Source organism: Muntiacus reevesi, chromosome 1, assembly GCF_963930625.1.
Source record: "Muntiacus reevesi chromosome 1, mMunRee1.1, whole genome shotgun sequence".
Lineage (NCBI taxonomy): Eukaryota > Metazoa > Chordata > Mammalia > Artiodactyla > Cervidae > Muntiacus > Muntiacus reevesi.
The window spans coordinates 126,007,046-126,023,835 of record NC_089249.1 but is presented as its reverse complement, the minus strand read 5'-3'; the positions used below and the strand labels follow the sequence as shown (position 1 = coordinate 126,023,835).

At 37.5% G+C, this 16,790-nt stretch overlaps 1 protein-coding gene across 1 annotated transcript in view; it reads right to left on the bottom strand.

The window, feature by feature from the left end:
- ADGRL4 (adhesion G protein-coupled receptor L4) overlaps positions 1–16,258 on the bottom strand; it is a 142,738-nt gene extending 126,480 nt beyond the window's left edge. The window contains exons 1-2 of the mRNA XM_065910402.1: positions 16,082–16,258; positions 14,588–14,737 (exon numbers count right to left, since the gene is read on the bottom strand). Of these exons, the coding sequence (XP_065766474.1) occupies positions 14,588–14,737; positions 16,082–16,103 (172 nt within the window). The 5' untranslated portion in view covers positions 16,104–16,258. The remainder of the gene's footprint in view (positions 1–14,587; positions 14,738–16,081) is intronic.
- Between the last annotated feature and the right edge of the window lie 532 nt (positions 16,259–16,790).

The window sequence follows — 16,790 nt, the reverse complement described above, 5'->3', positions numbered from 1 at the left end:
CATGAGTCAGGTGCTCGGGCCTGGTGCACTGGGAGGACCCTGAGGAGTCGGGTGGGGAGGGAGGTGGGAGGGGGGATCGGGATGGGGAATACGTGTAACTATATGGCTGATTCATGTCAATGTATGACAAAACCCACTGAAATGTTGTAAAGTGATTGGCCTCCAACTAATAAAATAATATTAAAAAAAAAAAAAAGAGTCTCAGTTGAACAGGACTAGTGTGTGTGTGTGAAGTGAAAGTTGCTTAGTTATGTCCAACTCTTTGCGACTCCATGGGCAGGCCTGGGGCCTGCAAGGCTCCTCTGTCCATGGAATTCTCCAGACAAGAATACTGGAATGGGTGGCCATTCCCCTTCTTCAGAGGATCTTGCCAACCCAGGGATAAAACCCAGGACTCCCACATTGCAGGCAGATTCTATAGACTAGTACATGCAAATAACAAGAGAAACCTTGGATACCATGACGAAGTTACATGAGAATACATTATCAAAGAATCTAGTTACTAGGGCATGACATACTAGGAGGGGTCAAGTTATGGGGCTGGGTCTTAATTAATAACAAGGATATAGAAAGGGATCTAATACTGGAATACTCTGGCCACCTGATGCGAAGAACTGACTCATTTGAAAAGAGCCTGATGTTGGGAAAGGTTGAACGTGGCAGGAGAAGGGGACGGCAGACGATGAGATGGTTGAATGGTATCACCGACTCAATGGACATGACTTTGAGTAAACTCCAGGAGTTGGTGATGGACAGGGAGGCCTGGTGTGCTGCAGTCCATGGGGTCACAAAGAGTCGGACACAACTGAGTGACTGAACTGAACTGAATAATGGAAACCTGGAAGAGGAAACTTTGGAGTAGTAATTATTTTAAGATGACAGAGTAATATTACAGGATTTCTAAAACATACCCTTCCTCTCTTAAGCTATAATTAGTATCAGAAAAGGGCTTGAATGAAGTAGAAGTTAAATGAAAGTAGATGAATATAGAAATGGAGGTCTAAAGGACTGACAGCAAGTCTTCTTGTAGTGGTCATGGATGGATCTTGGCCGCTTGGCCTCTACTCACTCTCCCAATGGTAAGAGTCACTCAAATGTCTTTTTGAAAAGCACCTTTTGTCACTATAATTTGAGTAGGTTTTCAGCTATGCTATATGAATGAAGGAGCCTACATATTCTATTATTTAGGTGCACAAAGGTAATAAACATCTTGAATGTATAAATAAAACTGACAGATCACAAAGTAAACTATACTAGTCTTATAGCAAGATATCAATAAAGGTATTCCTTAAACAAAAGCTGAAATGTAAGGCACAAATATATTATGCAAAAGACAGGTGAATACTGGAGGATTCTTTGAAATGAAGACTCCTGTGTTTCTTAAGCTTTGGGAAATTGTCGTATCTTTTGTTATTTCTTTTGTTAAATCTTGCCTGACCCCTCTTCAACAAGACTTTGATTGGACGGGTATTAGGTTCTCTGTGTTTGGTTTCTCAGTTTTGCTCTCACAGTTTCCATCTTTGCCTTTTAGTTTTGCAGTCTCTAGGTATTATTTTTCTGCTCTATTGTATATTATTGCCTTAATCTGGGAATAATATAGATCAGAAGATAAATATATTTCACTGGAGCAGATAAATAGATTTGTTTGGTAGTAACTATCAAGTATATTAGCCAGTGAATTCATGAAATCACTCAGGGGAAACAAACAACATAGGTTGGAAACTGCAGATAACAGCGGTATTACAACGACAGAAGTTATAAGTGAATCAAAAATAAATCTTGAGTTCAATTAAATGGAGCAGAGGCTTTTCAACAACAATGCTCGGAGAAGGAAACAGCAACCCACTCCAGTGTTCTTGCCTGGAGAATCCCAGGGACGGGGGAGCCTGGTGGGCTGCCGTCTATGGGTCTCACAGAGTCGGATATGCCTGAAGCGACTCGGCAACAGCCGCAGCACTATTCTTAGGTACCAGGTATGGGCTCTATCCCAAAACTAGTGATATCACCATGTGAAAATTCACCAGTAGGTCATGGAATCAGGGTCAGAAAACATACTGACTACCCTGTTTCACCTTTAAGATAAAGTAGGGAAGGGATCTGGGAGAGATGCAGCAAGGGGATGAAAGTGGGTTATTATAAAAAGGCAGACTGTATTGAGCTGATGAATTTAAGAATATTTTGACTTACGTAGTCCACAGGTATCCTCCACTGATGTGTAAGCAAATTTGAAATTTGTAGCTTCCCTGTCCTATGTGTGATCATTTCTACAGGAGAGAAAACCCAAGAATAGAGACTTTAGTCTCAATCTTCTGTTTTTAAGAATTGCTTGCATTACTGACAATTTTACCAGCTTACTGTCTTGAGGGATTGCTACAAAAGGAGATGAATAAAACAAAAAAGAAAGCACAAGGAATTGAGTAGCACAAAGATTATAGAATATACTAAAGAAGAAAGTATGTTTTGTGGTATGATAGCTTTTTCATACCCAGGAGCATATTTTATTTGTTTTGTTTATTTGGATGCAAACTTTCTGAGAATCTCTTTGAGGGTATCAACTGGAGTATTTCCTTCAACCTCATTTCTCTCCTTAGAAAGTATCTTTCTCAGGCCAGTTGTTCTGTTTATTCATCTTTGTGTTTGTATTTTTGGCTTTTCTCCAATGACTGGTTATCCTTAAATGACCGTCATGTTTATAACTAAAGAACAATGTTGATTATCACAGGTATTTTGGCCTACATTTTGTCTGCCAGACAATTACAAATTCTTTAGCACAAGAGTTCTGAGTTTCCTGTATATGTGGGTGTGCCATAGGAAGTTTCCAGCATTATTCCAGTTAGCATAGGTGGAGAATGGGCAGAAAGATGGTATTAATTTTCAACTTCAGTGATGGCAGGCAGATGACAAAGTTTTCTTTGAGAGTATTTTCTTGGCTTCATTTGGGAGAAAACACCAGTGGGAAATAGACCAATCTGCATAGCCTTAGGAAAATAATGTCAACCAATCACTTAAGTTTATCCTCCCTTTCTGGGCAAGAGAAAGAATATGACCACCACAGGGAAAAGACACCATCTTCACTGAAGCCTGCTCTGTGTACACTGAACTATCCCACTTGTAGCACAAGATTCTGCTTTGAGAAGTTGGCTCTTAATTTGTAGACTTCTCATGAATCCTCTCTGATTTCACTGATTTTATAGTCAATTCACTGGGCTTTAAAGACACAGATAAACAGGAGTGAAATAACTGCTCCTGGTCTAAGAATTTCATCAAAATATTAAAGTTTGTAAATAGTTTTAACTTCCCTGCACTGATTCCTAAAGTGTCATAAATGTGTACACCACACATTTTTTTCTTTTTATCCATTGTTTTGATAATGTACTGGAAAAAAAAATAAAGCAGAATCAAGGTGGGAGGGGAAGAACCACAATAATTCATTTTTTATTAATGAGATTCAATTTCATTATTTGCAGATTTACCTCACATAGTAGTCTGAGGATCATACGAGGTGATTGTTTGAATGTGTTTCCTCGGGGAAAATTACTTAATCTATAAATTGAGGATAATATGAGCTTTTATTTCAGAGTTGTTACGAAGATTAAATTTATAAATTCATGCAAAATGCTTAGAATAGAAGGTAGCTCAGAGAAGGCACTCAAATTATCATCAGTATTATTACTCTTTTTGTGAATAAGCTGTAAATCTGAAGTCACTTATTTAAGCATTAAAGAGACCAAATAAGGAAGAAGAGAAATGATGGGAAAATGATAATCTGGTTAATTTGCTTCCAAAATGACTGGGATTTGACTATAAAGTATGTTGGTGCCCTATTAAAACTGGGACTGCAGAAAATTGACATTCCAAGAACAAAAGAAATATTATCAATTTTGCAAAATGAAATCAGCAATTTTAAAATACTGAGAAATAGGGAACTATAATAAAACAAAAAAACTGAGACTCAGTGAGTCACTCTGTGATGTTAAAGGTGCTAACTCCAAATTTCTTTGTTCTTTATACTCATATTTTCTTGAAAAGCAAAAGAGGTTTAAAATATATGAAAATCCCACAGCTAGAGTACAATTTTCATTTAATTTAAATTTCCTGTGTGTATGTGCGCTAAGTTGCTCCCATCAAGACCAACTCTTCGTGACCCTATGGACAGTAGTCTGCCAGGCTCCTCTGTCCATGGAATTTTCCAGGCAAGAATACTTGAGTGGGTTGCTGTTTTGCCCTCCAGGGGATCTTCCCAACTCAGGGATCAAACTCCTATGTCTTATGTCTCATGCATTGGCAGACAGTTGCTTTACCACTAGCACCACCTGCAAAGCCCTTTAAATTTCCTCTGCTGTGTGCAGTCACTCAGTTGTGTCTGAGTCTTTGTGACCCCATGGACTATGGTCCACCAGGTTCCTCAGTCCATGGGGGCAAGAACACTGGAGTGGGTTGCCATGCCCTTCTCAAAGACCTCCTCTCAACCCAGGGATCAAACCCAGATCTCCTGCATTGCATGTGGATTCTTCATTGTCTGAGCCACCTTAAGTTTCCTAGAATTTCCTAAAGATACAACTGAACAGAAAGTATAAATGGTAGAACTGCCCTGTTCACTCAGCATGCAAAAAATGAAAACTAATTCTAGAAAAATGGTATCTAATTTTATTGCTGTTGATGCTTTATCACCAGTAGCACATATTATAAGTGTGTGTGTGTGTGTGTGTGTGTGTGTGTGTGTGTACATGCATGTGTGTGCATGCTCAGTTGCTCACTGAGTATCTGACTCTTTGTGACCCTATGAAATGTAGCCTGCCAGGCTCCTCTGTCCATGGGATTCTCCAGGCAAGATACTGGAGTGGGTTGCCATTTACTCCTCCAGAGGAGGAGCAATTGAACTGATATATATATATATATATATATATAATATTATATATAAGTATATATATAATATGTATGAAGAATCAACATTTTAATCTGCAGCAATAAAAAAGAAATTGATAGTCTTCACTTGGAAAAAAAAGTCAATACTTCAATGTTAACTCAGATAGTAAGTCTTATCTAGGGTTGATTTAACACAGAAATTTGAATAAGTCTTTTTGATTATTGATATTAGAACTCAGAAGTTCTGTGTTGATTATTACTATTTCTGTTTAATTCTCTGTGCCATTAGTTATCTGATATTACTTTTCTGATTCTAAATATGCAATGAATCCATCTAGCTAATACTGATTAAAAACTATTTAAAGACAAATGAGACCTCTACATGAAGAAACATTTTCGTATTTCATTATAAATTGGTTGGGAAAATCCAAAATCATATATCCATGTTAAACTCTTTTTTAAGGTCTCAGATTACTTCTTAGTTTGTATCTCATTCATTCTCATAATTGTCCTATGAGATAAACATGAAACAGGATGACTCAGAAAAATGATTCCTGAAAAATGACACGGTCAAATTACATTAGAGAACTTTTCAGATTTAAAACTGTGGAGTTGATCAGCAAAACTCAAATGACACAAGTCCTTTTTTCCTTCTCTTTTTAAAAATTAAATATTAGCTTAAAGTTTTTATAATGGTTTATTCCTTTATTTTTCTCTTTTTATAGGGTAAAAGAGTTTATAATTTTATATAGTGGATGTCTTGAGGACATTCTACCTAATTATTGTGCTTGAGTTTGTTTTCTCTATTGTGTAACCTCCCTTGACAATAGATGAAAGAGGTCATACTTCTAGTTACAAGGAAAAGAATTTCTGAAATTGGCAAAGGTGTTTTATTTATTTGGATGAAGTTCACAGAAAGCATGCATCCTGGAATGTTAGCCTTGGGTTAATTTAGACTATCATTTTTTAATAGGTTACATTTTCCATTTAGTACAAGAAGTCACAAGGAAATAGGCACCTCACTTTAAAAACACTTGATACACAGCTATCTAGAAGCAGATTAGAGTTCAAACATTTTCAATTTTGCATTATTATTCATTTCCTAAGAAATTCGTCTGGAGGGTATAAAAATACATTTGTTTTACAAAAAATTTACTTCCTTAAAAATTTTTAGTAATATTTCATATATGAAAGAAAATGTGGATGTAATGTTATTGAGACATAGATTTCTAAATCTTCAAATATTCTTTAAGTATTACTTAAAAGCCATACCAGAGATCAAACTGCCAACATTTACTGGATCATAGAGAGCCAAGGAATTTCAGAACAACATCTACCCCTGTTTCATCGGCTATGCCAAAGCCTTTGATTGTGTGGATCATAACGAACTGTGGAAAGCTCTTAAAGAGATGGGAATACCAGACCATCTTACCTTTCTTCTGAGAAAACTGTATGCGGGTCAAGAAGCAACAGTTGGAACTCTGTATGGAACAAAAGACTGGTTCAAGATCAAGAAATGAGTACTTCAGGGCTGCCTGTTGTTACCCTGTTTGTTTAATCTATATACTGAGCGCATCATGAGAAATGCCAGACTGGATGAGTTACAGGCTGGAATCAAGATAGGCGGGAGAAACATCAACAACCTCAGATATGCAGATGATATCACTCTAATGGCAGAAAGCAGAGGAACTAAAGAGCCTCATGATGAGTGTGAGGGAGGACAATGAAAGAGCCAGCTTAAAATGAATATTAAAAAAACGAAGACCATGGCACCCAGCCCCATTACTGCATGGAAAATAGAAGGGGCAAAGGTGGAAGCAGTAACAGATTCCCTCTTCTTTGGGCTCTAAAACACTGTAGATGGTGACTACAGCCATGAAATAAGAAGACGTTTGCTTCCTGTCTGAAAATCAATGACAAACCTAGACAGTGTTGAAAAGCAGAGACATTCCTCTGCTGACAAAGGTCTGTATAGTCAAGGTTATGGTCTTCCTAACGGTCACATACAGTTGCGAGAACTGGACCGTAAAGAAGGTGGAGCACCAAAGAATTGATGCCTTCGAACTATGGTGCTGAAGACTCCTGAGAGTCCCTTGTACGGCAAAGAGATTAAACCAGTCAATCTTAAGGGAGATCAGCCCTGAATATCCAGTGGAATGACTGACGCTGAAGCTGAAACTCCAGTATTTTGGTCATCTGATACGAACAGCTGACTCATTGGAAAAGTTCCTGATGCCGGGAAAGAGTGAGGGTAGAAGGAGAAGAGGGTGTCAAAGGATGACATGGCCTCACTGAAGCAATGGACATGACCTCGTGCAAACTTTGGGAAATGGTGAGAGACAGGGAGGCCTGGCGTGCTCCAGTCCATGGGATCACAAAGAGTTGGACAAGACTGGGTGACTGAACAATGACAAAAATCATAAGGCACCTCCTTCCAAGGACTGGAGAAAAGGAAAGAGAGGAAGGTAGAGAAGGGGGACAAAGAGGGGGGGAGGGGAAGAAAGAGAAAGGAAGAAATGAAAGAAAATGCTGGCACTGGCTGCTACTAAATTCTCTACTCCTAAGCTCCGATATCACAAAAGGTGGTGGTGGTAGTGGCGGTGGTTTAGTCGCTAAGTCGTGTCTGACCCTTGTGACCCCATGGACTGTATGTAGCCTGCCATTTGCGTCTCCAGGCAATCTTCCCAACCCAGGAATTGAACACGGGTCACCTGCACTGCAGGCAGATTCTTTACAGGCTGAGCTACAAGTAATAAATATAAAAGCATAAGAAAAGTTGCAGATAAACTACTGGAAGTGCTGATTATGCCAGATGAGAAATGGAAATCAAATATTCAATAGATACCCATTTGCAGCCTTAAGACAAAAAAGACAAGATTCAGAATCTGCTGTGAAAAATCACCTCTCTAGTGGAAACTGATCCAGGCGGTTTTGATCCACTGTACCTTCTGAGTTTGTAACTCCACAGAAGGCAAATATGGTTATATTTTAAAGATTAACTTTTTTTGTGTTTGTTCCAAACTGACTTAATAAATACTCACTTAGGTAGCCAGACTATTTAACTTGCCTGATCATGGCAAAACTAAACTGATGGACCATATTTTTTGTTAACAGAAATAGAATGTTGGTATATTAAATTATTAAGGGTACCAACTTTTAAACTTTCAAAACTATAACAGGCTTAAAAAAATGGCAGGGACAAAATGAATATTCTAACTGCTGGAATGAGTAAATCATTTTGCTTTTTTCCCAGGCATTTTAAAGGTAATGATGATGCTTTATCATATATGAAAATGCTTGCTCTGTTCCCCCAAAAATGCACTGACACATTTTATGACATTTTGTCCTACACTGTAATGTTTATTTTATAAAATATTTGTATCAGTGAAAACACTTTTAAATAAGTTGATACAGAATCTAGTTCATCAATGTATTAGGCTTATCTTTGTTACTTTTAGAACTAGAGATATTAACAATGCCCTTTGGAATTGTATTCATGAAGAACAGATAATGTTTATGAATTGAATGCATGAATATGATACATCTATATTTAAACAAATAACAGAACATAAGCACCTTAATGAAAATGAACAACTTGAATGTCAGAGTATTTATTCACAGTGACCTTGCTATTACATGCAATATCAAAATATTTCAAAACCAAAAAAGTTTTCATTCCATGCTATTCATGAAAAATATTTCACCTCATATTAATTTATAACCACACACTATTTTCTTAACATCATTTTGGCATTTAACCTTCTACTTTACCCATCAGATTTGGCTAAAAGTTTCTCTCAGTTGTTTCTGAAAATTAAACAAATCTCACTGCCTCAAAATCCCTCTCAAAATCTCACTGCCATTGAGGATAGGGAAAAAAAGCATATATTTGAATAATTTAAATTCAATTTATATCATATATATAAATTATAAATAAAAGTCCGAGAACAGTTTTGAGCACTGATAGCATCATATTCATAAATGAACCATCTTACAATGTTATTTACTTGGGTGAGAAATGAATGACACCCATTAGATGTTCAGCATGTTTGTTCTTAAAAATCATTTACATGCAGAACATAATTATACTTCATAAAAGACAAAAGATATATATGTGTATATACATATACACATCATAAAGTCATGACTGTGTATGTATCATTATTAAATATGAAATATCATTCAGAAGTGAATAAAGAGTTATTTTTCTGGTAACATTTTTATTACAGACATTATTACTTCACTAAATACTTATAACTACAGTTATTATTTGTAGGACATAGTTTAGAGTATACCTAACTGTGTTAACTGATGTGCATGTATACAACATATACATTTTGCAAGCTTTGTGTCTGTTTTGATGACTGTTACTTTGCCTATTTTGATGAGCACCCTCTTTATTACTAAAAAAAAAAAATTGTTATGGAAGCAATTACATGTTCTCAGCACTTCTATTTTATCCTGGGCAGATTCATGTTAGTGGATTATTTTAATTAATATTTCTCCCACATTCTGCTCTTAGATAGCTATTGTCACACTGTTCTCTCTACCTTTACCAGCCTGATACTGCTCTCTAGTTTATGATGATGTTCTTCCAGTTGAATTTTACAAGCATACATATGGTTATTAGATAATAATGAAAAACTACATTTTAATCATGCAGTGTGTCTCCTTGAGTCAGACACCAAGACTTCATTATTTTCTGTAAAGTGCCTGTGATGTGGTTCATAATGGCATGTCTCAAGCTGTGAAAAAATTTTATGCATGCATACAAGCAGCCAATTACATCCTCCCTGACTCCTTCCTCTTCCTACCTGGGGCAAGTGTTTTCCTCCTACCCATCCTGACTACACGAAACTTCCAAAAATATTGCCCCTCTTAGTGAGCTGATATGAGAGTAGAGATTATTTTCTTACCCCACCCCATCCTCTCACCCAAACATGCACTGAACTGCATCCTCCACCTAGCTCCTGCTTCTTGCTTCTCATAGCTCAGTTTATTCCAACTCAAGCAATAGTATATTAGGTGTACCCAAAGATTATTTCAGCCATTCCTACCTTCTTTCCTTTTATAACATAATTACCTGGGAGAGGAGGGATCTTTAACTTCCTACATTTGTAAACTATTGTGCACTAGAAGGTAACCAAAAATGTACTGAGAACCATAAGGAATAGTAATAGTAACATATATTTAAAGAATCACCTACATTTTAGAGTTAAATATTAACAATTTCAATAGCCTTTAAATGTACCCCAAAATTTCTATACAATCTTTTTCACCCCATCTTAAAATGTACTTAGATGTCAGCATAAAGATAAGTGTGTAAATAAATTATCATTAATACTTCAATAAAGTGGTAATAAATAAACTCTTGTTAAAATGATACTGTTCTAACAATTTGATTTAAAAATCTGTACTACCCGGATTATGTCAGGTGACTGGTAATACACTGACATTTTTGGTAATCTAGAGAAGGCTGAGATTCCAGGGTTTGAGTCCTAGGTTTACCATATTAGCCTTGGGATCCTGGAAAACTCACTTAAGCTTCTAGAGTCCTACTTCTCTCATATGTGAAGGCTGTTGCATGGAACTCCACAGAAGCTATTAATAGCTATACCCAGTTATATTGCTGTTTGTCAGTAAAAGACAGCATCTGTAGTTTATATTTCAAAAGCTTTATATAAGAATTAAAGATACACTGGGTAGAGGCAGTATAAATTATAATGAACTGTACAAATATAAATGATTATCGGTTTTACAGGTTGGGTAAATGGACTTTTATGGGTTGACCCTCACTAATCCATTCTTACTCTACCTAAGGGAGTCATCTTTCTAGTATCAACAGTCTTATCATTGTAATTCAGCTACTTAATATCTACCAAAGTTTCTTTTTTGGTTAACAGAACAAAGTCCATACCTTTGACATCTTGACTTAATTTCCACTGATCCCTCAACTAATATATATTGTGATATATAGTCAGCATGAAATAATTGGAGCTCCTTAAAACAAACAAACAAGCAAACAAAACACATGTTCAACTTCTAGGCCTTTGTTATTGCTGACTCCTTTTGCCTGACTTCTCTTTGTCACTTTGTTGATCTTAATGTGTGTGTCAGTCGCTCAGTCGTGTCCTACTCCTTGTGACCCTATGAACTGGAGCTAACCAGGCTCCTTTGTCCATGGAATTCCCCAGGCAAGAATACTGAAATGGGTTGCCATTTCCTTCTCCAGATCTTCCCGACCCAGGGATTGAACTTGGGCCTCCTGCTTTGCAGGCAGATTCTTTATCACTGAGCAACCATGGAAGCTCACCTTAAAAAGTCGATCTTAATAAAGATCTTTATAAGTTGATCTTAATAAAACAAATTTATTCTCAACTCTGAGCGTAAATGTCACCTCCACTCGCAAAGTTCCTTGCAGTTGATTATCCATTTCAAATTTACCTTTCTAATACTTTTTATCGGAGAAGGCAATGGCACCCCACTCCAGTACTCTTGCCCTGAAAATCCCATGGATGGAGGAGCCTGGTAGGATGCAGTCCATGGGGTCACTAAGAGTCAGACACGACTGAGCAACTTCACTTTCACTTTTCACTTTCTTGCATTGGAGAAGGACATGGCAACCCACTCCAGTGCTCTTGCCTGGAGAATCCCACGGACAGAGGGGCCTGGTGGGCTGCTGTCTATGGGGTCGCACAGAGTCAGACACGACTGAAGCGACTTAGCAGCAATACCTTTTATAACATTGTGTCAAATTATTAATATAATTCTGTGACTGACCTCAAATATACTAGAAGTCAAGGTCAATTTCTTATTTATAACTTTAACCTAAGGGCATAGCAGTATCTGATAAGCAGAGGCCTTACGGTCAAACACAGTGGGTAATAATACAGGCACTGGGATGAGACAGACTTGGGTTCATATCTTGGCTTCTCTACTTATTTGTCGGGTCACTTCAGATTTTCACTTAACCTTCTTAACACTACTTTCTTATAGATAAAGGGAATAATAATGGATGAAGGTGTTATGCTAATTAATATACTGGACTAAGTGCACAGTAGATATTAACTATCCTGATAATGATGGTGATAATGATAATAATGATGAACATAATAAGTACTTGTTTAATAAAAAGATAATTAATGAGATAAAATCACTACTATTAAAACTTGTTTCTATGGGACTGTGTAATCCAAAGTCTAAATAACTTATTCAAAACTACCTTTTGGAACAGAATACATTTAGTATTGGGTTATTATCATGATATTTATTTGGGAGGTCTTTGAGGAAGACAAATATTATGAAGACAATGAAAGTGAAAATTAGTTGTGTCCGATTCTTTGTAATCTCATGGACTATACAAACCATGGAATTCTCCAGGCCAGAAAACTGGAGTGGGTAGCCTTTCCCTTCTCCAGGGGATCTTTCCAACCAGGGATCCAATCCAGGTCTCCCGTACTGCAGGCAGATTCTTTACCAGCTGAGCCACAAGGGAAGCCCAAGAATACTGGAGTGGGTAGCCTATCCCTTCTTCAGTGGATCTTCCCACCCCAGGAATCAAACTGGGGTCTCCTGCATTGCAGGCAGATTCTTTACCAACTGAGCTATTAGGGAATGATATTTATAATGCCAAAAAACAACAATATTCATTGCTCAAAATGTAGGCATCCTCTGTAACAAAAATTCTGCTCAATGATTTCATAGTGGTCTACTAACAATCTTAGAGAAAAATAGGAAAGATGAGAAGCTCTTTAGAGATGAGAAAAAGGCAACAAGATTATTCATACCGAAAATATAACCTAGATGATTCAGAAATTAAAAATGTCTTACTTCCAAAAATCAGAGTAAATGTATTTACTGAAAAAAAGTAATTAATAAAATTAATTGTTAAATTTTAATTACTCATTAAATAAATAATTAGTGAATTAATAAAAGGTGAAAAAGATGAAAATCACTGATTGAACAATTTGAGAGGATATTATAAACCTCAAATAGTGAACATCAACACAAGTGAATATGTACCATTCTTTAAATAAGAAGGGAATTTAGGAAGAATTTTAAAAGAAAAAAATTCCCATTAAAACTGTGTTCTGTTTAAAAATGAAGTGCAGGGCCAAAGGTCTTGAAATATTTTTATTTTTCAATGGAAAATATTTTCTGCCTTTCAGCTGGCTACTGACTAAACTGCAGGGGGAAAAAACAATTGCATTGGATAATGGAAGATGTGTTTTCAAAAGAAATCATTAAAAACATGACTATGAACTGGTTGACTTATGAGGGTCCAAATTGTGAAAAATTACTGACGTTAATGATGGTAATCATGATAGTTGAAAAGTATCTAAATAACAAAAAGGCAACACTGCTTATAAAGTACTCTGGTACAATTTGCAATGATTAGTGGAAAAACACACTAATATGTCTGATGCCATATTTTGAAGGTCACTCAACTATCAACTTGCCATAATGCCATCCAATTAAATACACAATAAAAATTCAAGATTATTTACGGAAAGAGTTTTGTAGTGCTTGTACAATAGTAAATTACAAATCCTGGCTGTATATACAAGCAGAAATGCCTGATCTAATGCACCATTAAGCAACTGTAGCTTTGCTCCACATTTTTTAAACATTAAACTAATTATGATGAGGTCTGGCCTTACTATATACTGCATATTTAATTTTTTAAAGACTATCAAATTGAATCATAAGATGCAACTTGTTTATGCTATATGCAAACACACACAATTTTAACAATGTACAATATGCTGGCTTAATTAGAAAAAGTTTATGTTATCTTAAATACATTTAGGAGTGTTATACCACAAAGTTCTAATTTGAACTTGCCATTTAATTATATTTTAAAACTAATTTATCTAACTTGGAACTTTTTTTTCTTCTTGCTTTCTCCTACAGAGAATTTTGCCCTATTGACCTAGTTAAACTAGATTCTACTAAAAATGAAAGAGAGAATAAAGATTGAGTGAAGACTGAGGAAAGAAGAGGCATGGTAATGATGAAGACCATAGATAAGAAATTACTTATATTGATTATCAGATGGTGTTCTGTTCATCAAGCCAACGGGTTAAATTGTAACCTCGAAGGAACTTTCCTGGAGTTCTTTTTCTGGGCTCTAGCCTAAAGTTCCATAAACGAGATCTACTATTTCAGAATAGAATATATTTCAAAATTTTCTCTCTCTCTCTCTCTCCAGGGTATATGTCCAGAGTACACAGGAGAAAAAATTCTAATCTCTTAATGGGTATTCTCAAATTTAGATACTCAAGTACTAAGGAAGGTGTCTAAACGCATATGGATATAGCTTGGTCTTCATGAATTCTCTGTGCTTCTTTCCCTAAAACTATTGACTCTGCTTTCTGCAACCTAGTTTTCCAGCTTAAGTTCAAGGGCAATCTACCCAAACTACTGGGCTGGCCAAGAGTTCATTCAGATTTTTCCATGCCATTTTATGGAACTACTTTCTAACCAACCCAAAAAGATATGCATGGAAGCATCAAAAATCCATAATCAAGTATAAATTTTGACCTGCGAAGTTCAAATTTATTGTTTAGTTAATTAAGCTTTTTTTTTTTTCTTTTTAACCAACAGCATGAAATCAAGCAGTATAAAGTAAGGCAACTTAATTTCTAGCTTAGGAAAAAAGCAGTCATATCAGAACTTAATATTAAAATATACAACAAAAGAGGTAATAGACATTGTTTACCTTCACAAATCGTGATACCATTTCCTGAATATCCAAGGTTGCAATAGCAGCCTTCGGCTCCATTCCGAATTTCACATTTTGCATTTGGGTGGCAAGGCGTCTTGGTACAATTTTGAGCGCAGCAACAATTCAGCAAAGTGGAAAAACCCACTAAGGAAAGTAGAGAATACACCTTTTCAAAAAGAAAAACCTTCTTCCATTGTTGAATTAGACAATAGATACATTAATACCCTTCTTTTTTTGTTTTCTCATCTAGATAAATACTTTATGAGAATTTCCCAAAGGAGAATTTAGGTAAATAACAGGACACAAACAGGAATGAACGCTTTTCTTCATTCTCAACGTTTATCAAGTAAACCTTAACCAAACTGAAATGTAATAAACGACCTGGCTCTATAAAGAAAACAGTATTCTGACATCATTGGACATTTCACCCGGAGGTGAGATACCTTTAAAGGTAGCTGCATGACTGTAAAACAATATCCGTACCCTGGGAATGACTCTGTGCAGAAAGAAATCAAGGTGAACCAAGCATCTGGGTCTTTTCAAAGTCAAATCTGTGTTGTTTTAAGATGATACCATCCAGGAGGACAAATGCAATTAACGGTTTATCTGTTTTTTCCTGTGTTCTAAAGACCTTTTAAAATTCTGCCTTTTCCATAATAAAGTTTCTTTTATACTTTCTCCCATTAGAGAAGAAAAAAAAAAAAAAAATTCAATGTACTTGTCAAAGACTGAGCTTCCAGAAACGGGACGCCACTCAAACATGACCAACAGCATGCAGCATGAGAGAGTACACGTCTTTATTTCAGAGTTCTTGTAAACAAGGTTGGAAATGGTATTTTGCGGGCTCTTAGGAAAAGATAAGGAAAAGCGTAGGACGTTCCTTTTTTTTATTGTTGTCCTAGTCCTTCTCAAGACAAGCCTGCTTGAGATGGACAGTTATGAATCACGCAAGTCATTATTCTGAAAACAGTCATCCGAGATAAATTGGCCTTATCTGGTAACAAGATATTCTTAAACATTCAATTATAAATCCCAGCTTCACACAGGGCTGTATATACTGTCTAAACCAGAATTAATTTGGCTTCAAAGATGTGATTTATTATCTTTCTGCACAGTATCATCAAAATGGTGATTTTAAAGAAACTCAAAGTCTGGGCCACCAGTCCCCTTGAAACAAGGCCAGGAAACCTCTCACAAGTGTTGATGGTTTGAAGTTCCCCGAGTTTTTGAGGGACAACCCGAAGAAAGGTCAAAGTCTGGGACTTTGGGCACTTGGTCAGCAGGAACAAAGAGATGACTTAGTCCCTGGGTACTGAATATCGAACCCGGCGCTGAAAGGCCAAGGCGAAAAACATCCTGGGAAGGGCTGGTTCAGTTCTCCCCGGAGTCTTGGCGAAATGCACTTGGCCCGTGCGTACCACCTTGGAAATACCATACTCCCCACAGGCGCTGGTCGGGGCAGCCCCGGCCGCCGGCACCGGCACTTACCTAGGAGCGGGAGGAGTCTCATTGGCGGCGCCGCGGAGGTGGCGGAGGCGCGGGCGGAGCGACGGGACCAGCGGGCCGAGTACCTGGGCCGCGGCGGGGCGGGCGCGCCAGGCTCCCGGCTCCGGCCCGCGTGACGCGGCCGCTTCCTCCCGCCACTTTCCGGCCTCTTTTGTGTGAGTGCGTGTGTTCAGGCTGAGTCTGCAGGCCACGTCCGGGCCCGGCCCCTCCGCCACCCTGACCCCCTCCCGGCCGCGGGCCGCCAACCCCGTGCGCTCCGCGGGGTCTGCGGAGGGATTTTGCCCGGTCCCAGGGCGCAGGATCCAGGGTGCAGACCTCCAAGTCAAAGCGCTCCAGATGTCTGCGGAGCGTCCCCTCAAAGAACTTCCAGAACCGCCTAGATCTTCGGGGATCCTTCCTACACCCTCAATTCGCAGGACACGTCTTTTTTTTTTTTTTTTTTTTTTTAAATTTCTCCTCTCTCCCTTCACTAACACTTTTCCCTAAAGAACTGTGGGTTTAGAAGTAGGCTGGAAACTTGGCTCCAAACGACAGGGCCTGGGTTTCTAGCTTGGGAAACCTCTGCACCTTATGGGAACTCAGGGTTCCATAGTGAAGAATAAAAAGTATGCTATCTTGCCTACAAGTTAGGCTTGTGTCTAAAATGAGTAAAAAAAAAACAAGCAAACCAAAAACACAAGTGTCAAGAATT